The sequence below is a fragment of the Diospyros lotus genome, chromosome 9 (assembly GCF_014633365.1).
Source record: "Diospyros lotus cultivar Yz01 chromosome 9, ASM1463336v1, whole genome shotgun sequence".
In the NCBI taxonomy this organism is placed as follows: domain Eukaryota; kingdom Viridiplantae; phylum Streptophyta; class Magnoliopsida; order Ericales; family Ebenaceae; genus Diospyros; species Diospyros lotus.
The window spans coordinates 32,575,315-32,599,880 of NC_068346.1; the positions used below are offsets into that span (position 1 = coordinate 32,575,315).

At 37.6% G+C, this 24,566-nt stretch overlaps 1 protein-coding gene across 1 annotated transcript; it reads right to left on the reverse strand.

Moving 5' to 3' along the window:
* Positions 1-1,264: 1,264 nt before the first annotated feature.
* LOC127809993 (beta-hexosaminidase 1) lies at positions 1,265-24,026 on the reverse strand. The gene is made up of 15 exons (XM_052349208.1): positions 23,593-24,026; positions 23,401-23,484; positions 19,177-19,212; positions 18,562-18,673; positions 18,401-18,471; positions 18,133-18,263; positions 14,967-14,983; positions 14,728-14,776; positions 13,767-13,867; positions 11,229-11,288; positions 3,638-3,671; positions 2,923-3,021; positions 2,497-2,556; positions 2,166-2,416; positions 1,265-1,600 (listed from the first exon to the last, which is right to left on the reverse strand). The coding sequence occupies exons 1-15, from the start codon at positions 23,968-23,970 to the stop codon at positions 1,425-1,427; spliced, it is 1,659 nt and encodes a 552-aa protein (XP_052205168.1). The 5' UTR covers positions 23,971-24,026; the 3' UTR covers positions 1,265-1,424.
* Between the last annotated feature and the right edge of the window lie 540 nt (positions 24,027-24,566).

Here is a 24,566-nt window from a genome sequence, read left to right on the forward strand (position 1 = left end):
TGAAAATAATTTAATTCTTTTTGTAATTTATAATTTTATCCAATTATTTTCATTTTAATAATTATGTCCAAATTAATTTAATTAGATATAATTTTATCTAATATGTAAAATCGATTTAGAGAGATAACTCATATTGAATTGACATATTATATATCATATAATAATTATTATGAGATCCACATGTACACATAAATAAAATATATATATATATAATATATAAAAAAAATAAAAAAATATACAAATTTTGTATAACAAATTATATTTTTTTCTTATATATATTAAATTCTATACATATTATTATTATTATTATTATTATTATTATTATTATTATATAATACCTGACATTTCAAGTGAGTATGAACATATTCTCTTTGAATCAATAAATAAACTTGTACCTAATTAAGTTAATTTAAATATAATTGTTAAAATTAAAAAGATTAAATAAAATTATAAATTCACAAAAAGAATTGAATTATTTTCATGCTCTTTTGTTAAAGATGATGGAACATTGATAGATATACATGGACAGAAATTAGAAAGTACTTTGTCCCATATATAATATATATGTCATTGAACTAGGTGGCAGGAGAAATCACGAGATTTCCTAGATATATATATTCGGCTATGGTCAATGAATATGAGATTCTTTATATTTTTCTCAATAAATATTAAATAGATTAATAAGATGACACCATACATAACCCTTGCCTCCTAAGGATAAACTTGGGAACACCAGCTTGACATTTGCTGCTCACACTACACCCTATATATAAGCCTTGAGAACTCCTAATAAGTCATTAATATCATCAACCACTTCACCTTTAAATTCTATTTAAATATGACAAATAATTATCCGAATCCCATATAAGATGCGGCTAAATTAAGGGAGCCACATTTTACTTGTAGGAGGAGTTTCTTTCGCTCAAAATTCAAAGGCTTTTTGTCATCTTATCAAACTTAAGGAATGAAGTAGTGATTACAATGCATTTGTTTTCATACACAACTTGTTGAAGAATTCATAGAGACAGAATATATGACACTGAACTGAATAAATGCTTTTTTTCCCCCCTTTTCTGAGGAAAGTAATTGAGAATGGTGAAGTTTAATGTTGAGAGGAGAGTTAGTGAGTTACCATTCTTAGAATTTGAAACAAAGAGTCACCATTGAAAGGGAAAAGGGAAAGGGGAAAGGGAATGGGAATCCCCCCTTTTATTATCATACACTGCTTTTATGGCAAAACCCTAATCTTTTTTGAATTTTCAAAGATAGCAATCCAATCTTGCTTTTTCCAGCTTTTTATTAAGTACCATACAGCACCACCAAATGACAATAAAACCAATCCAACACAATGTTGCACTTGCACTTAAATATCATCAGAGAAATAGAACAACATTACCTTACCTAAAGGCAAATAGAGTAAAGACTTATTGCTCATAGCAGGAGCCTGGGCCGCTTGGAGGATTTCGAGCATAGAAATTTGTAACTGGAGCAGCTTGAACACCCCGCCTAGTCAACAGACATCTAAAATATTGCAGCCTTGGCAATACACTTGCCGTGATGTTTCCTGCAGATATGCTCTCTCTCTTGCTCCACAAACGCTCTACAGCACAAAAATGTTAGTAAGTGTCGTGAGCATACGCTTCAGAGTCACCCAAATGAAAAAATAAATGGAAAAGCCCAATAAAAAAAGCAAAAAAGAAAAAGATCAAACATCCATATATAAAGATCAAGCAAGCTCAAGATCATCAAATAGAAGACTAAGACCCCATTCGACATTGCACTGCATTTAGTTCGGAAGCAATATGTGGCACTTTTAAGTCTTTTAGGCCGTGTCTGGTATCCAATTGTGTCCTTCAAGCACTTTGGCACTTGCAGGTATTTCACCAAAAAGGACTCTCAGGTCATGCAGCAACTATAGTTTGTAATGTAAAAGAGGGTATGGAAGTGCCTTTCACGTATAGCAACCATGCAGTATCAAACTATTATACAACCACCTCTTCTCTACATAGTTTTCATATCAAAAGGAATCAGACGCCAGTGCACCCCCAAATGGAGCCCAAGAAGGATGTCAGAACCAAAATATTTAATCAACCAACTCACATTCATCAAAGTACATTTGAGTTCCTACTAGAGTTAGTTCCTTGATGGAGTATCAACTTTCATACCTGCAGCTGCCGCAGCCCTAGGCCATATTGTTTGTTGAACATTGGAGGCATCAGCTGTCTCGCCCCACATGCAAACTTCTCCCCCAAGAACAAGTTGTTGCTCAGATGCATCATTTATACCTTCCAGTGGCTCAGCATTATAAACTTCATCCCAGGGGACATCTAAGTGGTCTAGATACCAAATACCTTGATTGCTGAAAATGCATCTGAAACCTTTTGCAACAGCCTTTGGACAAACACCACCACCCAACCTGCATATATAGATTAGATTGTTTACAAGCAGTGTATGTGGACTGGTACGACTGCAAAACTATACATCAAAATCACTCACCAGTTATGCACCACTGTCTTTGGGTTGAGTTTCGAAGCAAATGTATTGAAGGTTTCTTCCCTGAGATAAGATGAAATCCTTACTGTCATATTTGCTCTGAATTAACCTCGTGTTAGTAACAGTTATAAACAAAAGAACATATCATAACCTATTTAATTATCAACCCTTTGATTAGCTTAAGTGTACATGTGGAATTACTGAAGGGCTTCTAATATAACGCATAATAAGCAAAACAGACATTTGCTGATATTTCACAATCTCTTATCCCAATTTCCATTGGCCTATGAATTTCCCTAAAATCTTAATAAATTCAAGAAAAGAACAACTGAGAAAGAACCCTCTTGAGAATTTCTTCCCATCTACTTCACAAATCGAAACCATGTTCCTTCTTTTCCCTTTTAGTTTGGGTATAAAGTCAGGACATACCAATTTACAGGGGTCCAATTCTTTGATACAGCAATTTCTTGAGCCTTGAGTACAAAGTACTGATATGCCTCGTTAGCTGTCATGTTGTGATCTTGAAGCCTGGAACAACATTTAGGAAACATAAAATAGAAATCTCTAAACTAAGTATCAACTCAGGCTCATAAAGGTCATTAACTGATGAACATATGACTGATTTCGAAGAACATAAAACATACTACACTGTCAGTGTGCATGTGTACGAGTGCTTTTGCTCTTCATTTTTATTTTGAAAGATAAAATCCTGTTCTATATCTCTCAAAAATAACCATAATATTTTTCCTTTTTTCTGAATAATAATCATCATATTGTAATTTGCAGTTATTATGTCTAAAGATAAAGTGGTAACTGTTAAATGAATATTTCTTATGGTACTAGAGATTATTGTTGTTTTGCAAGTCACAATGTTTGAATGTTTGTGAATCCAAGAGATCAGTGTACAATTCCAGAATGGATTTCAAACCATGATAACATAACTTGCGTGATGACCAAATACAATTTAAATAGTTATGCATAATTGTGGATGTCCTGAACTGATTGGATTACAACATTCTGTTTCTAGCTTCAGTATGTAGTAACTATAAATTAACTGCAGGGAAAAAATAACTTTAGGAATTGCATGCCAAGTGTCATTGACAACCATGGCAGAGAATCACCAGAGGTGAGGAACATAACATACCATTGTTTCACGTGCGGAGTAGAGGTCCAACAATCTGCAGCATAGCAGCATTTCAATGAAAAAAAGATCAGGTCAGATATGCAGTTTGTCAGTAGTAAATCATCACTTCAACTAAAAGGTACATGTCTATAACAAACCCACGCATTAAAATGAATGTGCATGTGCATCTGTGCATGAACAAAGGGGAACATAAAACACACACACACAAACAAAGTCTTTGGTCTAGATTCTCTTCATAAAATAATGTAAATTTATATAATGGTAACAGAGATCAGTATGGACTTTGAATGACATTACACAATTATAAACCTAGAAGCACATCTTTCTTTGCATCTCAGTGGTTTGCTAGGTTTCTCATATAATCACCTGCTTATAACCATATACAATGACATATAGAAGAACGACATATAATAGCAGCAGCCTCTAGATGTGAATTGATCAAGAAATTCGAATTTGTGAGTCACTGAACAAAACCAAAATAACCTAAGAACAATAACCTTAGGTATGAAGCAAGATGAAATCAATCAAACTCACTGTTTGTATTGAATGGATGACATATAAATACAGCGGCAAAGCTATGTTTTTCTACTCCTAATCCTACTAGATATATGATGCAACTTCTAATTAAAGTAGGTTATAGATAAATAGGATATAAAAAATTTTATCTTTAAGTAGCACATATCTTCTTATTACTTATTCGGCTCCTTGATAATCTAATAACTTCCTGGATAATTGGCTGCTTATCCTTCCTCTATTCAAACACCAAGACCTTCTTGTCTAGGACTCTTTACCCAGGTTCATTCTCCAACCAACCCCCCCAGCTGGTGAATAGATGTCTCATTCCCAGCTTGCCAATAAGATATTCAAATCCCAGTCTTGACATAAAATATATCTGCCTCTTGACTTGCAATAGGTGGATAGGTCAGTTTTATTCCTCCTTGATCAATTTCCCTTTGGATAAAGCTTCTATCAATCCTAACATGCTTCATCCTATCATGTTGGATGTGATTATTAACAATACTTATAGCTGACTTATTGTCACTATAAAGTTTTGTTGGTGAAGTTAAGGGCATTTGTAGGTCTTCCATCAATCTTGTCAACTAAATTAATTCACAAATACCTTTGGCAATTGCTCTAAACTCTGCCTTTGCACTACTTGTCATAGCCTAGACAACCACCTTCAAAAGGTTGTTGTCTAGCCTAGACTCATATACCTAGGAGGGCGTGTGTTACTGTAGGCGTGTGCTGGGAATTCCACATCAGTTCGCTAGGGGGGAGTTCAGGGCATGTGCTGGGAATCCCACATCGGTCAATGTAGGTGTGTGCTGGGAATTCCACATCTATCCGCTAGGGGGGAAGTCTTTGGTATATGAGTCTAGGCTAGGCAACAACCTTTTGAAGGTGGTTGCCTAGGTTGTGACAGTATAGTATCGAGGCCAGGTTCACTGGTCCGACAGGTGGGCCCAGGGGCACTACTGCAGTGGGGACACTGCACTCCCGAGTGAGGGAGGGGCGTGTGTTACTGTAGGTGTATGTTGGGAATCCCACATCGGTCCGCTAGGGAGGAGTCTTGGGTATATGAGTCTGGGCTAGACAACAACGTTTTGAAGGTGGTTGCCTAGGCTGTGACACTGCTTCTTGCCACAATTGATTGTTTCTTACTCCTCCAAGTGACTAGATTCTCCCAAAGTTTAGTGCAAAACCCAGATGTTGATGGGCTATCCACTATGGATCCTGCCCAGTCAGCATTAACAAATCCTTTAGCACCTCTATTATCACTCTTTTGAAACAATAATCCCTTTCCAAGTGTTCCCTTTAGGTATCTCAAGATATGATAGACTGCATTCATGTGTTGTTGAGTAGGTGAGTGCATAAATTGGCTCACAATACTCATAGCATAGGCAATATCTAGACGAGTAAGAGATAGGTAAATTAGCCTCCCAACTAACCTTTGATACCTTCCCTTGTTAACAAGAGGATCATTATCAGTTATTCTATACTTCCAGTTTCTCTCAAGGGGTGTGTGGGTTGGTTTGCTTCCTAGCATCCCAATATCTCTTAGAAGATCAAGAGTATACTTTCTTTGAGTGATTAAAATGCCTTGTTTGCTCCTTGCTACCTCCATCCCAAGAAAGTACTTCATGGTACCCAAGTCTTTAACCTCAAATTCCTCTTAATCTGTGTTTAAGTGCAGTAATCTCCTGAGAATCATCACCTGCAATAATAATATTATCTACATACACAATCAAAATAACCCTTTTTCCATTTGCTGCATGTTTAGTAAATAATGTATGGTCTGTTTCTCCTTGTTTGTACCCAAACTCGATAAGAGTTGAACTGAATTTTGAACCATGCTCTTGGAGATTGTTTTAATCCATAAAGCGATCAGCACAGTTTACATACCTTTCCCACATTCTCTCATTTCTCAAATCTAGGTGGAATCTTCATATAGATTTCTTCCTCCAACTCTCTGTTTAGGAAAACATTTTTTACATCTAGCTAAAACAATTCCCCATCAAGATTGATAGCAATAGATAACAGATCTCTTATGGAATTTAACTTTGCCACAGGAGCAAAAGTCTCCTCATAATCTATCCCATAGATTTGGGAGAACTCTTGAGCCACCAGCCTTGCTTTATATTTGTCTATGCTTCCATCTAACTTGTATTTGACAAAAAATACCTACTTACATCCAACAATCTTCTTATTCTTTGGAATTTCAACAATCTGCCATGTATTATTGCCAATGAGAGCCTTCATTTCTTCCATAACATCCTTCCACTTGGGGTTTTCTAAAGCCTCTTGAATGTTTTGTGGGACATCCACTTCATCAATTGTTGTGGTAAAAACCCTGAATTGGTGAGACAATCTAGAGTATGTTAAGTAGTTAGAGATAGGATACTTAACACAAGATCTTACCCCCTTCCGAATAGCAATAGGAATATCCAATCACAATCAGCCTCGATGTTCTCCTCACTTGTTGGACCACCCTTCAGTTCTAATAATTGGTTGAGTTGAGGAGTAGGACCTTTTTGTCCTCTAGAGTAGACCTTTGTAGGCTTCTCCTTCGGGACTAGTAACCATAGGTTTAGCCGATTAGGTGAGGTGGTGATTTGAAGGAAGATTAAGAGAGGGGATAGAATTAGGACTGATTGATTTTGGCTGTTCAACTGTAGCTGATTGAGGAGAATCAGCTGCAACAGCTTGTGTTAGATCAACACCCAAGAAAGGTGAGAGAAAAGAAGAGACATAGGCATAGACATTGTGGGATCCCAATGACCTTCTTCCCTTGGTGTTTCCTTTTGAATGGAACCACTTGGGTAATAGGATTCATGCTCAACAAATGTTACATCACATTTGAGAAAGAACTTTTGTGATAGGGGACAATAGCATTTGTATCCCTTTTGAGTAGGAGAGTAGCCAAGAAAGATACACTTGATGGCTTTTGGTTCAAGTTTATGATGATTAGGTTTGATATGATGAACATAAACAATGCAACCAAATACTTTTGGAGGGAGAGAACTTAGGATTTGAGCATGAGGGAAAAAACTCAGCAAGTTATGTAAGGGAGTTTGAAAATTAAGCACTTTAGAAGGCAACCAATTTATCAAATAAGAAGCTATTAGAATAGCTTCTCCCCATTATCTGTTAGGAATAGCACTAGTGAACATTAAGGAGCGAGCAACTTCAAGTAAATGACAATTTTTCCTCTTAGCCACTCCATTTTGTTGAGAAGTATAAGAGCAAGTGCTTTGATGAAAAATCTCGTGTGGTAAGATATTGGGTAAACAAATAGGAGAAATACTCATGGCCATTGTCAATACTAAGAATGCAAATAGAGGATTGAAATACATTGAGGATCAACTTGTGAAAGTTTTGAAAGACAACACACACCTCAAATTTTTCTTTCATAAGATATACCCAATAAACCCTAATATGGTCATCAATAAAGGTAACAAACCATCAGGCACTAGACAAGCTTGGAACTCTTGCTGGTCCCCATGTCACTGTGAATCAAGTAAAAGGGTTTGGATGGTGTGTGAGGATGAGGTAGATAAGAGTTGTGTGTTTGTTTGGCAAGAATACAATGTTCACACTGAAGCATTAATTTCTCTTTATTGATGAATAAACTTGGATACAAACGTCTTAGGTAGAGATGGCAAAATGGGCCCGGCCCGACGGGCTGGCCCGTTGGGGCCCGGCCCGGGACCGGGCTAGGGCCAGCAGTTTGCTGGCCCATTTAAGGCCGGGCCGATTTGACCCGGCCCGCTTGGCCCGGCGGGCCAAATGGTGGCGGGCCGGGCTGGCCCGCTTGGCCTGCCGGCCCGTTAATCGCCCGCGGCCCACAAAACCCCCCCCCACCCTTAGCCTCGCCTCTCTCTCGCCCTCGCCCTAACCCTAACCCTAACCCTTGCCCTCGCCCTCGCCTTCACCCTCGTCTCGCCCTCTGTCATTCTCGCCCTCGCCCTTGGCTCTCGCCCTCGCTCGCCCTCGCCCTCGCCCTCGCCCTCTGTCTCGCTCGCCCTCGCCCTCGCCCTCTGTCTCGCTCTCGCCCTCGCTCGCCCTCGCCCTAGTCATCGCCCTCGCCCTCGCCTGCGCCCCTGTTTCGCCCTAGCCCTCGCTCTCGCCCGCGCCCTCTCCCGCGCTCTTGCCCGCGCTCGCCCTCTGTCACGTCCTCGCCCGCGCTCGCCCTAGCTCTCGCCTGCGCCCGCGCTCGCCCGCGCCCTCTCCCGCGCTCGCCCTCTGTCACGTCCTCGCCTGCGCTCGCCCTAGCCCTCGCTCTCGCCTGCGCCCGCGCTCGCCCTCGCCCTCGCCCTCGCCCTAGCCCCTGGCCCGCGCCTCTTGCTCTCGCCCTCGCTCCTCAGTCGCCCGCGCCCCTCGCCATCTCTCGCTTACTGCCTCGCTCACGCTGCCTGTCTCTGACTTTCAAAAATTTGGCGGGCCCGTTTGGCCCGCTTGGCCCGCGGGCCGGGCTAGGGCCAGCAATCTGCTGGCCCGTTTTTAAGCGGGCCGATTTGGCCCGGCCCGCTTGGCCCGCGGGCCACTTGGTGGCGGGCCGGCCCGGCCCGTTTGCCATTTCTAGTCTTAGGTATGAAAAACTTGGATGACCAAGGCATTTGTGCCACAACAAAATTTCTCTTTATTGTGGTAATTGATTTGTAGGAGAAGCCTTGTTCTTTGAAACCCAATAGAGCCCATCCTTTTCCTCAACATTGCCAATCATCTTTCCCGAAGACCAGTCTTGAAAAATACAATGAGAGGAGTAAAAAGTTACACTGCAATCCATGTCCTTAGTTAATTTGCTAACTGATAGCAAGTTGCAAACCAGACACATATACATCCCCTTTCCCTCTAACTGAAGCCATAGTACCATTTGCCATAAGAACTTTTAACTCTTTATCATTGAGTTGAAGTTGATTGAATGTGGTTGTAGATCCGGTCATATGATCAGATGCATCTGTGTCTACAACCCAACAACTTCCCTTTAATTTTCTAGACCACAAAGAGAGTGCTAGATTACCTTTCTGTGCCACCAATGCAGTAGGATTGGTGGCTAAGGCATCTGACTCTTTTGCTAGGTGAGAATTGCTTAAAAGCTTTTGCAAAAAATCCACCTGTTTAGTGTTCAGATTTATACCTCTATCAGTGTTAGGAACAAGTGCTGAGATGTAAGCTGATTTTTCTCTCTCCCTTTTACTCCTTGGCTTCCAGTTTGCTGGTTTCCCATGCAATTTCCAACAAGTATCTTTATGTGGTAGGGCTTATTACAGTGGTCACACCACTGTTTTTCCTTAGGATTGTCTTCCCTTTTTGTTGCTCTTGCAAGGGCAGAGCTTGCACTTGGTTCTGTTGTTGTAAGCATCACTCATTTCTTGCTTTCTTCTCTTCTAACCTCTGCAAATACTTCTCAAAGAGAGGGAAGAGGTTTGGTGCCAGGTAGGTGGCCACAGACCTCATCTAGGTCTGAAGTGAGTCCCTAGAGAAAGTCAAAAATCCTTTCTTTCTCCAACATCTTGCTGTATTTTTGGCTGTCAGTAGAACACTCCCAACTTGGATCATAGAAAGATCCATCTCCTGCCACAATTCTAACAAGGTATTATAGTATTCGGTTACACCAAGATTACCTTGTTTAGTTGTTTTGATTGCTGATCTAATCTGAAAACACTGGGCTGTGTTTTCAAGATCATAATAGATCTCTTGGACAGCATCCCACACTTCCTCAGCAGTCTTGTAGAAGAGATATGTTCGACCAATCTTTGGCTCCATTGAGTTGATAAACCAGGCCATGATTATTAAGTTTTCAACCTCCCATCTTTGATAATCAGTAATATCTTTTGGTGGAATTGAGACAACTCCTAATAGGTAGCCATACTTACCCTTGCCTTTAATTACCAAACTAAAGGTGTGGCAATCTGATGATAGATGAACAGCCGGAAACACTGCAGCCAGATTTACTGCAGGTTGAGAGCTTGGACTAAGTGAGGATTCTGCAGGTTGTGTGAGCTGCATTCTCCAGGTTTGATGTGGTCATGATCTCTGAATATTCCGGCTAGGTTTAACCGAGCTCTGATACCATGAACAAAACCAAAATAACCTAAGTAGAATAACCTTAGGTATGAAGCAAGATGAAATCAATCAAACTCACTGTTTGTTTGAATGGATGACATATAAATACAGCAGCAAAGATACGTTTTTCTACTCCTAATCCTACCAGATATATGATGCAACTTCTAATTAAAATAGGTTACAGATAAATATGATATAAAAAATTTTATCTTTAAGTAGCACATATCTTCTTATCTCCTATTTATTTGGCTCCTTGATAATCTGATAACTTCCTGGATAATTGGCTGCTTATCCTTCCACTATTCAAACACCAAGACCACCTTATCTAGGACTCTTTACCCAGGTTCATTCTCCAACAGTTACTCTTAACATGATTGCTCAAAGCTGAACACAACATATTCCAGAAGTTATACAGAAAATTGCAGAATAAATTATTAATTCAAACTCAAACTACTTTAATGGACAAAAAAAAGTAAAAATGTGCAGAAGAATTAATTTTAATCTTTGGCTTATGATCTTATCTCTTTTACTAATCTTATTCAGTTTAACCATTCCCATTTCACTCTAGATTGAAATTAAAATGTCAGATCGGACAAGAAAAACCATTAGGTACACCAGATTGTCCCGAAAAGGTGAACTAGGTTATTCTAGAATTAGCCCATTTACAAACTCCACGGAGAGATGAATAAGCATTTCACTGTAATATTGAAACAACTCAAAAATTTAAAAAGCTTTTAATCTGACACTTCTTTCAACACAGAATTACTTGAGCATAAAATTAGAACATTCAAAATGTGATCCATTCAACAACCAAACCAATTCAAATTGAATTCTCCATTTATTTTGAATGCTAATTTAATTTAAACAGTTCATGCAATAAGGAAATTTTCACTAGCAAGCAGGTCTTCGTGCATTTTTTTAATTGATAAATGAAGTTTAGCTGCAGATATATGTGTGTGGGTGTCCGTATAAATGTAAATAGAGGAAGAGGTTCCCCAAATAATAAACCAATCAAGCCATTAACCTGTATGAACTTCATCACCACCCAAGTGGAAGAGCTCAAATGGAAAAATTTTCCTCATATCTGCAGAATGAATTATCCCAAGTTAGAATTTCTGATTACCTCTGATAACATAACACACAGTCTTCTTGCAGGAAACTGAATTCTTAGTCTAAAGGCATACAAGACAAATGCATGGTACATTTGGAAGGTGAAGATTATTCATTAAGGTAACATTTGTTAAAATGAGCAAGATTCAAGATAAGGTTGGAATGTTTTTCAGGCCAAGATATGGAATGATCAAGATAAGGTTGAGAAGCATTCCAAAATTTCTATCAAACTGTTTGTTAAATTTTTTAGAATCCATTGAGAATTGTACTTTTTCTTTCCATATGTTTGTTAAATGCATATGATAAACACTGAAATAAGAGCTTTTTGCTAAAATATTCCTATTACTAAATTCATTCAAAACTATATGTTAATATCAACAACAAAATTATGTTTAAAATAGTATTTTATTATTAATGTGAATTGTCAAAAAATAAAAATAAAAAATAATATTTTATTTTCTAAATCCATGTTCAAAAATAGATTCTAAAAAGTAGAAATAATTATTGGTGGAATTACAATAATTCCACTTAGATAATTAAAAATTGTCAAAACATAAAATTAAAAAAAAAAAAAAAAAGACCAGCAGATGAAGGAATATCGAAGAAGAAGAAAGAAGAGGAAGAAGAAGATCGCAGGAAGATCTGGAAAATCGAAAATCGAAGGAAGGGGACGATCTAGAAATTTCCAATCAACTTTAAATTTTAATTTCCATTCATTCTGAACACTATAAATTTCGAAGCTTGAACGAAACCTAGCCCCCAATCTATTTCATCGGGATAGAGCGACAGAGATGAGGGGAGGATTGCACCTAGCCACCATTCCAGCGTTATCGTTCGTCCTTGTTTGCCCGTGACATAGCGCTGTTTGGGCGGCTATGCGATCTAGTCGCCTAGGGATTGATAATGGCAACAAGTACTAGGACAAGTTCTACAAACACCAAGATGAAGAAATTGGTGAACAGGGGAAAGTTCGGTGGAGAGGAAGAAGATGAAGATGTGAAAAGAAATGGGTGCGGAAGAAGATAAAGATGTGAAAAGAAAAGGGTGAGAGTTTTATACAAGGGTATATGGGTAATTTGGGCTTATCTATAAAAGGTAAGATAAATTTATCTGTAAAAATTTAGATAAGAGTCACGTGAGGGTTTTTTCAGATATTGTTAGATAAGTTTAACAAATATGTTGGAAAGCTAAAAAGTCTAGAATGCTTCCCATATCTTACATTTTTTGTCTCGTACAATGGTTAACAAACACTACCTAAGATGTAAAGCACAACTAGTATAATGCTAGGAAGAAACTACAGTAGTTGGACAAGGATAACTTGGATGAGTAAATGTGCTCTTGAAGCAACCAGATGTTGGCATGGCCCTGAGCAACAACTTCCAGTTAGAAACCAACTGTGCATATAGCACTCAGAAATTTCTTATGCTTAGTACAGCCATAGCTTTTCAGGCAATGATGAAGGAAGGGAGATCTCATATTTTCCCACTGTGCATTGGCATGCTATGTATACTACAGTTTCAAAATTTAAAGTTTAATGAATAATCTTTTATTCTTGGTTGCATACTTCTTAATTAATGCATATATCATGTGAAGTAAATGCAAATAAATATCGTGTGGCACTGTGGCAGCCAACCTTCTGATCTATGAACCATGGGGAATCCAGCTGGATAAAGCAGTTGATAATATGAAGTACACTCCAATTACAAGTTATGTAGTTATCTGTGAAATGCTTGCATATAAAGAATCTTCAGATGAAGCTGACACCAAAATTATATTTGGGCATATAAGTTTTCATAAGAACCATTACAAACATGCTTTTTTAGTATAAAGATAACAGCTCTTAGGGATAAAAGTCGTCCTTTTCAGGGTTAAGAGGGCTCATGGGCAGGAGGTTTAGCATATTGTAGATTTCAATTTGTAATAGGAGCCATAGAAAGAGGCACATCACATAATTCTCAGGGGAGTTATCCAATACAAAAAAGTGCCTGAGGTCAGCAAGTTATAGTTTTCAAAATATTTTAAAAATACTAAAAATTGTTTCAAATCAGCATCCATGATGGCAGAGAATTTTATCCAGAACGAAACTCACTCATAGGAGCGAGTTACTAGTGCTGAAAGACCTGCAGTGCAAAAGTGCAAAAGCACTTGGACTTGTGAACTCACTCCTGTCGGGAGTGAGAAACTTAGAAACTGGCTCCTCCAGGAGCGAGTTTCCTCCTGTCTAAAATTCCCTGCCATCATGAATGCTGACTTGGAACAATTTGTTGTATTTTTATAAGTAGCTTGAAAGTTGTAGTACTTTTTTAAAGTAAGTTTTAAAATTGTAGTATTTTTATAAAAAAAATCCAAAAAGATAATAGGACATACTGATTACACTGTGTAAAAAGAAATAGCATTTTTTGACCCCAAAAAAGAAAAACAAAATAGATAAATTGTGCCAATAGAGTTTAACCTGTCAGAATTCCAGAAATCACATCAAAAGTAAAGTTTTTTGCAACATCCAGAGGCTCTCTGCAGGAGGGTGAAGGCCAAAGATCAGGATACCCAGCACCCCTGCAGGGAAAGCAAATAAATAATATGTCAACTCAAAGGATGTTTTCAGCATTTAAGTTTTTCAAAGGATGTCATGAAAAATTCTGACATGCTAGATTATTGAATAATCCTGAATAATCTTCTCAGGAAAAAGGTACATGTTGGGTTTGCAAAAGCTTGGTTTAAATAGCTTTAGAGTTCAGAGATGACTGGCAGTTTAATAATTCCAACATGTTTGATTGGTGAATAATCCCGATTAATCTTCTTAGGAGAAAAAATGTATAAGTAGGATTTGCTAAAGCTCAGTTTTCTCAGTAGCCTCAGATTTCAAAAATAACTAGCTGTTGTCACATAATAATGTTGACTTACCCCGAACATAATATTGGGAAATAATGATCTGGTTAATGTGAAAAATATAATAGCATCACTATCCAAAGTAAATTTGAACCACAATCCCCCAGGATAACAGGTCTCACAAAAATGAGGAAAAATGGGGAAGACCTACAAATCTGCAACCTGCATTTCTGTCATTATTAATGTCTATTTCATGCATCCAGCTGTGCTTTATGCAAAATAGATTTCCTAGGGCAATACAGGCAGTGCATAAAAAAATTTTGCTACCAGCATGAAGTCATTTCTATGCGGTAGAGCATAAGTCTCTACACGAACATCACTACCAGTATGTAAAGATATTAGAACATTCTGCTTTGCAACAAAAAATACTACAAGAGCACAAAGCAGAGAGAGACAAGACAAAGCCCATTTGGCATGGAAAGATAATAATCTTTTCAAACATTCAGAATTTTCAAGGAACCAAAGTTAGTTATCAAACAGAACAAAAAGGGATTAGAAGCACAAGTTCATCTCTAGTAATTTTTTACCATGATTCTGCATGACCAGGTACATCCACCTCAGGCATAACATTGATACCTGAGAAAAAGTTAGTCAATGTTAATTGAGAAAAAGGGCTTACCCAAAAAAAAATGCACTAGAAGACTATGTCTTTGAAGGACAAGAAGAAAACTGTAGGAGTAGAAATCTGGTTGAGCCATAAATGCACATACTTATACATAAAGGAAATACCAACTCCAAGGCTAACAAATTCAAAGATAAGACGCACCTCTCATCTTGGCAAAGCTTCAAAATTTTGACGGCAGGGAGACATGGAATGTAACATACTGTTAGAATATTACACACAAGTGCATGAAATAGGAAAACAACAAAGAAACAGGAAAAGACACACAAGATGAATTAAATAACTTGAGGAAAAAAAGACAATGCATAATTTTTTTTTTTTTTCTGGAAATAAAAATTCATGAAGCACATATATGAAATAAACTAGAGGCAGGATAATGTAATTTGAAACAGCCAGCTCAAATGGTAGAACTAGAGCTCTTGTTAGAGAACGACAATCATACAATTCCATCCTACAACCAGCACATCCTATTCCAGAAAGATCAATATTTTGCCAATGTTCCATGATGGGAACTAAATGGTGGAATTGCAAATTATAAGGCACGCATACAGGACTTTCTATTGGATGATGCAAGGAAGACTGAGAATTCAGCACCACAATTCACCACAACACAACACATACAGATGGATAATAGGGCCCAGTAATACAAAATCAAGTTTATGCATGTGTTAGTTGTCCTCTCTAATTAGGGAAGGTGTCTAATTTTGAAACATCTTATGTTACTGAAGTTATTGGAACTTTTATCTCATCATTCCCTCATTAGAGGGCTGCATCAGGAAAGGGCATCCAGCATAAAATTTTGCGACATTGTCCTTTTACATGGATTTGTATTGTCAATGTGACTTTCAGAAGTCAATTGACATTATAATGCCGTGCCACCAACCCTTAGTTAGGATAAGGTGCAGTTTATGATGATGGTGATGACTATGTTACTGAATTCCAACACAGGGGTGCATAATTGTCTAAGGTTAAGTTGCATTTATGATCCACAAGCAGAGAAGAAACTAACAAGCGACCTGTATTTTCAACAGAAAATCGAATGGTCCTTTCTTGCAAGTCCATGAAACAACCTTGTTACACGAATTTTAGACAACTTATATGACTACTTATTTAAATTGACATTGACCAAAGCCCATCAAAAACATAAATCTGCATTACTGACATGGGAACTCTGCAGATAAACCAGTAACAGCACAAGTAATCAGTATTCACCCCTTTCAACTTGATGAATTCTAGCATCCATGGCAATCAGGATTTTTTGCACAGACACCAGTTAGTGCCTTTGTCTTCAAAAGATACATTAGATTGTTGCACCATGGTAATAGCAGGTATCTCTGAGCCAGTCAGAGAAGAAATGGTATGACTCATTGAAAAACCTTCCCGGGTTTATGCCTTCCACCATTCTATGGAAACAAGAATGGCACCAACATCAACAATAGCAGTAAAGGGAAAATTGGAGTATAGTACATACAATATTTTCATATATAAGTAATGTTTACAATCTTGTTATAAATCCTTGAACCGAAATTTCTTCTTGGACAAGGAGTACAAGTCTTTATAACCATGAGTATAGTAAATTGGTTGATATTGTTGATCATTCTTTTTATAGCAACACATGCTAGAGAAGTGAACAATCTTCAGTTTGAAGGCACATACAGTAGTTCATATTCCCTCAACCAAAAGTCACAAGCTCAACAGAGGATAATGCCAGAAAAGTTGAACAAGCTATTAAGAATAAGCAGAATCTATGAGCTGGGTGTTTTGTACGGGTTTGCTGCCCTCTCTTTGGTGGCTTCTTTGTGGTATCTTACTTATCAGAACAAAATAAAAGCACTATCTGTTTATGCCGTCAAAAAATCATGACAAGGATGTCTTAATTTGTACATGGATGAGCAGTTTACTGCAGAAAGGACTTGTTCAACTAAATGACATTCAATTTTCTGGATGTATGAAACTTAAATTTCAATCGAAAAGAATTTTTGTGGACAGATGGATGGATATAAGAAGCTTATCAACATGCACCACTGGCTGGAGAATACCTCAGACCAATGCCACAGATTCATCAAGGTTATGTCTTTAATTTATGGGAGTTTAATGGAAAATACCCCATTAGCCACAGATTCTGGAATGTAAAAGTTATAGTGAGGAACTGAGGATGCTGTTTTTGTTTTGTCTAGACAGGCAATTGAGTTACTTGAATCAAACTGCAAACTAGCTAGATAAATCTTGTTTAAGGTATAATAAGGATCTACTCATTCAATTCTGTATCAACTTATGACTTCTGAGAGTTGCTTACCCAAAGCATGTTTACTTAGCTATGTTTTAGAATAGCTCACACATCATAAAATCTAGTCCATTTTACATTTCTATTATTTATTCTGGTACTGTCGGCATCAAATAAGAAGTATCTTCACCAACTGTTGCCCAACATACAATATATTACAGACTTAACAAGATTATAAAGGAAAGCACTAGAACTAAAGCCCATCTTCCTCTCAAAAAGGGATTCAGATAACCTCCAACATATAGCTAACAGCTAAATCACAAGCTTACACCTAGTAAACAAAGCTTCTCAAATACACTTCTATTTCAACTAAAACAAAGACCTAAAGTACAACTGTGGCTGCTGATACCATGGTGATCGGTTTCAGTAGACTACTAACAATACTATCTTCATTTCATTATACTAAAACTTCATATCTTTTTCCAAGACAGGCAGATATTAACTCCTAAAAAAGGAAATGAAAACATTACCTTTTACAATTGTTTATAGACAGTTGTCTTACCATATTTCCCTTTTCCCCCTCCTTTTGAATAGTATAATATTTAGTAAAGAATCACATGGTTTAAGCTTTCTTATGAGGCAAGAAGATGTCATCATTATCATCAACTGCACCTTATCCTAACTAAGGGTCAGTGGCACAGCATTCATAATCTCTCAACTTCTCAGAGTCACATTGACAATACAATCCCCAATCAGCGCATTATTTCTTTACGTTATGTTCGTTGCAAGATTACCCAGTTACTAAAGGAGTCACTACTCTAACAAGTAATTAGAGGCATGATGACAATTTGAATAGTTTCCAGCATGCTGTAAGTGGAAGTAGAAGATACAGAACATATTTACATGTTGGACTTTGCCTCAGGAAAAGGAAAAAGGAAAAGAAAGTATAGTTTATTTACCATAAATATATATAATGACAAAATTATCTTAAAAGTTATCTTTTACATTGGAAAGGATATGGAAAAAGGTTTTATTATTACTTAAAGCTCATGTACCTAATGGTAGGATAGGATACAGGAAACTTACTTGACAATTTCATAAGCATCTTCTATGGTGTAGCGCTCCCACTTTGTATACGCCCCCTTCCATAAATTTGGATATGTAGTCACTTCTAGTGGAAATGACTCCTCATCTATGATGTGCCAATGAAGCACATTCTACTGAATGCAATTCTCAGTGAAAAAAATTGCACATAGGATTACAAAGAAGAGATAGGATGATAATTAGACAAGAATGTGCATTAAATTCTAATTTGAATACAAACAGAAGAAGAAATGATGAGCATAATTTTTACCAGCTTAGCATATGACATGGATTCAATTATTTGCTTAATTATATTGACAGGTAAGTAGTGCCTTGAAGTATCTGCAAGATTAAACACCATCAGCATCAAAATATTTCAGTATGGAATTATAGACAATTCACTTTCCCATGTTGTCAAAGAACTGAACTCACCAAGGAGAAGTCCACGATATGCAAATCTTGGTGTGTCATGTATGTACCATGGTGCCTTGTATACTTGCACAGTTTTTGTTACATAATCGTAAGCACATAATTGGCTGAATGTCTGTGGAACAAGCATAAATGGAAGTTCAAGTGCACTTATCCAAAAAAATAAAAAATAAATAATTAAGAGAGAGGTTAGAAGTGTTAAAAAGAAGTCCAGAAGGAACTTCACATTACCCTTTTGGCTACTTAACATACATGTTATTTTTGGAGGACACATTTCATTGCATTAGTTACATAACCTCAATCAGGAAGCCCATGATTAATGAGGACATCATTATTTTGACTATAACACATGTGAGCCTCAAAATCAGATATGTAAAAGTTGAGCATGATTGTGCAATAATAGGTTGTCTGCATGAGTTATTCATGTTATTCAAAAACTCAGTTCCTAAAAATATTAGTCATCTTAGTGAAAAAAAAGATCATCCTTTTTAAGACATATATTTGACAATGCAACCATTAAGACATTGAATAGATGCTTAAAGCAGCCTATCTGGTCAGGAACAATTCATTTATCTTTTAATTATCTTGTCATCATTTGATGGCCATAATAAAACATACCTCCAAACCACGTAAAGCACCAAAAACAGAATTAGCCTGCAGTAAATACAATGCAAACAATATTTAGAGAAATGTAGTAAAATGAAATTAATGTTTGCACATATAATCAATATAAAGTATTGAATTTATGAATAAACTGTGCTTGAATTGTCAAATAGATGCCCATCTGTGTCACATTTCCTTGGCTACTGCATTGCATAACATTAAAGCTAGAAGTTCTCAGCCATCTTAACAACCTTGGATTATGCATGCCGCTGCATGGCAGGCACTTTCTCCCGGAAGCTTAATGCCAATGTAGGTTGGCGGCAAGCTCTGGGGCTCCAGTGGGTCATTGGACATGGATCTGACGCTTCACAATGCAAAAGTATTAGTTTGCTCCATGTCACAATAGAGGGGATAGTCATGGTTAGATCTGCCCCTACCTATGCAAGGGGACCAAGAACCCATGATTCCTGTCTGATATATATTACTAACATTCTTGGCCTAAGCCCAAAGATTAGAAACCTAAGCTAATTTGGCTAGCAGATTAGCAATGCTTCTACTAGCCATCGCCCTGTAAGTTTTTCATCCCACATCTAAAGCACAACATAAAGAGGTCAAACAAGTATACTTTTTACAACAATAATTACAAGCCCTAATCCCACAAGGTGAGGTACGCTACATGAATTTAGGCGTCCAACCATCTCTATATCCACGATCATATCTTCTGCAGGGCAATTATATATTATGTCATGTATAAGGGTTTCCCAACGAGTTTTCTTTCGTCTTCCTCTCCCTCTTTTATTGCAAATTTCCTCCATTTTGTGTATTCGCCTCACAGGTGCTTCTACTGGTCTTCATCTAGCATGTCAAAACCATCTTAATCATGACTCCCTCATCTTATATTTGATAGGCGCTGCTCCATCATTATTATGTATAATTTCGTCTCTTATTTTGCCTTTTTCTATATGGGGGCACAATGGACCTTCCATCATAATATTCCCATCTTTGCTACACTCATATTGTGTCACTCATATTTTGCACATGTTGGCACTTAATTTGCCAACATTCTGAGCCATGCAATAAAGTGGTCTTATAGCCGTTTGTTAAAACTTCCCATTAGCTTTAAAGGAATTTTATATCACATAAAATGTTGGATGCACTTCTCCACTTTTAACTATCCTACCTCGATTCTCTAAGTAACATCCTCCATAATCTCCCCTTCTTTCTCAATAGTTGATCCAAGTGTTCTATTGGTCTTACTTCCCTTGACATTAGAGACACTCTTATTCTAGAATTCACATACCTTGGCCATCTTCAGTGCCATCTAACCCCCTGCTCAAAAAACTAAATCAATCAATCAAAGCAAAGTTCTATCTGGCCCAACACTCTGAACTTCACCATCACACCCGTACACTTTCTTCCAAAAGAAGAAGACAAACCATGCATACCACCTTTGAAATTAATTTTGTTCCATCAAGGAGCTTCCAAAGAGACAGAATGTAATCTCTGTGTGTGTGTATGCATGTGCGTGTGTTAAGAGATGCAACATGGTGCTCTCAACTCTCAAGTTCGAGAGAATTAAAATCAAAAAGAATACAAATCCAGCAACTTAAATTTTGTGTTATTGAGTAGAACTAATAATTGCATACTAAAGCAACATGGATAGCACTCAAAGGAACTTCCATGCTTTATTATAGTGTACAGACCAATTTGGCAATTAGATGAGAGATATATTTTATAAGTTTTTTTTTTTTTTTGGATAAAATATCTTTTGTAAATAATTAAAGCAAAAAATGTTGCATGAATAATCTAGACTTGACATGCAAAGTTATGATTTGTTGAAAAATAAGATGAAAAACAAAAGATCCAATCACACTCAAACACAAGAGATTTTTACATGAAAAACCCTAAAAGGGAAAGACTACGACCGTTAGGACGACAAAGAAAAAATATTACTATGTAGTAAAGTTTACAACTATAAAGCTCAATATTCTCTCTTTAAACTCAAATCTCAATTACACCTAATTCCCAGCTCTCACTGGTCTCTTACAAGTAATTTGCATACTTTGAATAACAAGCTAAACATCCTATTTATAGAATGTTTTCTTGTTCACCAAGGCTAAGGTTTCCTTGCCTAATAAGAAGTGAAAATTGACTAATAAATAGAATTACAAACTAAACAAAAAACCAAGTAGGAATAGGAAATGAACTTATTAGGAAATCTAATCTTCAAGACTAATTAGGATTTCTTGTTGAAAATCCCAACAAACCACCACCTCAGCAAGAATTCCTAAAAACATTCATCCATTCTCCAGCAACAACCATGACTATCTATTATCGATAATCACCATGACCTCAATCACCAAGATCATTGTACCCTACCATAAAAGGTACAACCACTTAGGCACATCCCGCATTAAGATTTTCACGGTACAATGTCGAAAAATACCTTGATGAAAAACTCTGGTGCAACCCTCATGCTTGGCTTCCTTGGGAGCTTTTCAGCCATTGACATCCTTTCCACCACACACCTTGCATCATCGCCAAGCCAATGCTTGTGTGCAAACTTGTGGACCCGCTAGAAGTATCACATCCTCTTTCATGACAACTTTGGTGGTCTAGCGATATGCCATGAGGATGTATCCATCTCTTTAGGGGACATCTTCATCTCCCTTTTCACATGACCAGATTGTTTGTACTTCTAGCAAATTACTTTCTTCTTGAAGTTCTCCTTCCAATTGCTAACAAGTGCTAAATCCTCAAAAGTTTTATCTTCACTTCTCAGTCTCTTTTTCTTAGAAATTAATTTATTTGCCACTTCCTCAAACCTTACAGTTGGACCCCCATGCATCAAGATAGGTTTCATGTGTGCATAGGAAGATGGAAGTGACTAGATGAGTTTTAACGCTTTGTCCTCATCATCTATTTTAACTCCAATTGCTTCTAGTTCAGCAACAATTCCATAAGTGCCCCCAGATGATCAAAAATTTTCATACCTTCAGTCATATGCAATTTGTGAAACTGCTCCTTCAGGTAAAATCGATTGCAAACGCTTTTTGCTTGATACAATTCTTCAAACCTCTCCCAAAGTTCCTTCACACTAGATATTCCTTGAACATTAGCAAGAACATTCTTGGCTAGGCATAATCGAACTGTACTTGTAGCATTCAAATCAAGTTCCTCCCAATCATCATCGCTCATCACGGATTTTCCAGAACTAGCACTAGTCGTTTCTTTACTAGATTTTTCAGAGCTTTCAGGAGTTGATTTGCCCTTCAACACCTTGTGTAACCCATATTGGATCAAGATATCCTTGAATTGTATTTGCCACAAGCCAAAATTGATCTTCCCATCGAACTTTTCAAAATCAAACTTCATCATGCTTGACATATGTTTTGCGTAATAGGCAACCAATAACCAAAGCTCTGATACCACTTGTTGAAAAATAAGATAAAAAACAAAATATCCAATCACATTCAAATACAAAAGATTTTTACGTGAAAAACTCTAAAAGAGAAAATCACAACCGTTAGGACAATAGAAAAAAAAATATCACTATGTAGTAAAGTTTACAACTATAAAACTCAATATTCTCTCTCTAAACCCAAATCCTAATTACACTCAATTCCTAACTCTCACTGGTCTCCCAAAAGTAATTTGCACACTTTGAATAACAAGCCAAGCATCTTATTTATAGATTGTTTTCCTTGTTCACCAAGGCTAAGGTTTCTTTGCCTAATAAGAAGTGGAAACTAACTAATAAATAGAATTACAAACTAAACCGAAAATCAACTAGAAATAAGAAATGAACTTATTACGAAATCTAATTTTTAAGACTAATTAGGATTTCTAGCTGAAAATCCCAAGACGATCAATTTTCATCAAGAGTTGATAACTACAGGCTACGAAGATGCTTTTTTGCACCACACGTGCACCAAATTTTACGCAAGAATGTCAGCTTGTCACACTTGATAACCTTACGGAAGAACAAGAGCACGCCCATTTCAATGCCTGATACATGTTCGAAAGAAATTTGAGGAAAATTCCATATTAAAATTTTTCATTAATCCAGTTGAAGTTTGGATTTGGACATCATTAGAGAATTAGATGCAATGGCGGAATCAGAATCGAGAAAAGATTCTAAAGAAGAGAAATTCAAATTGATAATCGTTCCATCCAGTCTTCTTTAAGCTATCAGTTACCTCGTACGTTAGCTTAGGATTAAAGCTCGTCTGTGTTTACCTCGATCTTGGCCCCGCCAACAATAGAATGGTCATCGCCCTTGGCCACCGTCAAAGAATAGCTCTCATCCGTACCAAGTTTAAGCTGTCAACAACAGCAAACCTATCTCAAAACCACTTGAAACAAAAAGACGTTTAACTCCGCGTAAAATTCCCTTAAAATCATTCAATTTTCGAGCGGAATCCAAGCCACCTCTTCTTTATCAGAGCGAACAATGATGCTGAGCTCGCTGATATCGTAGGGCAAATCGCGTGTCAGTCTCAACTTGGAAAAGCTGGAGCTGTGCTTGAATATGATGGCTTTGTACCTCCTGAAGGCCTCCTCAACAATGGTGGAAACCGTGGAATTGTCTCCGTTGAAATAGAAGGCGAGCGAGAGATCGGGATCAATGGAGATCGTGCCGTTGCCGAAGGTGAAATTGGAGGGCAGAGGCCATAGGAAGACCTGGGATTCGTCGGATTCTGAGGTGGAATTGAGCCCTAGAATCCTAGCATCAGCTAGGGCGGATATAAGTAGTAAAGTGTAGGTACAAATGAGTGTATACAGTGGCTTTGTGGAACCAATTGCCATTTTCAGGCGATGTTTGTGAATGAAAGTGATGAGCTGAGAATGAGAGAAGGATTGAATTTTCTTCTGTTCTGTGGAGGCACCCTTGTCAGGTTGATGGAGGGACCGATCTTACGCGGACGAGTGCACCTATGTTGCGGTGGATATGACTTGACATCTGCTACGAGTAGGAGTGTTCAAAAAAATCGTTGAACCACGGTTACCGGCTGAACTGAATCGGCCGATTTTTTGAATTGACAGTTTGGTTTGGTTTGAAAAATTACCAAACTGCGCGGTTCGCGATTTGACAGACCGACGATTCGATTCAAAATCGAACCGCCCGCATAAAATATATAATTAAAAAAATAAAAATTATAAATATAAAACTCGCCCCTCTTCGTCCTCGGCTACGAGCTATCTCTCCTCTTTCTCTTCGTTTCCCTCCAACCAAACCCTAACCCACCCACCTGCTGCATCGTTTTTCTCTCTTTATTCCTTCGGACATCGTTGATCGGCGCCAACCCATCGGTAGCCCCCACGTCGCAAGCTCTGGTCGCGGCTGACGCACCTCAAACTGAGCGTTCCACTCGCCTGACACCCGTCGCCTTTTTCCTCCTCCC

Bases quoted from the DNA above. Each gene is read 5' to 3' on its own strand.
- LOC127809993 (XM_052349208.1), bottom strand. From the start codon at position 23,970: ATGGCAATTGGTTCCACAAAGCCACTGTATACACTCATTTGTACCTAC. The intron at 18,674-19,176 runs GTATGTTTTATT...CTTGTTCCACAG, and splicing joins GTGCTTTACGTGGTTTGGAG to ACATTCAGCCAATTATGTGC. The intron at 2,417-2,496 runs GTGAGTGATTTT...CTATATATGCAG, and splicing joins AAGACAGTGGTGCATAACTG to GTTGGGTGGTGGTGTTTGTC.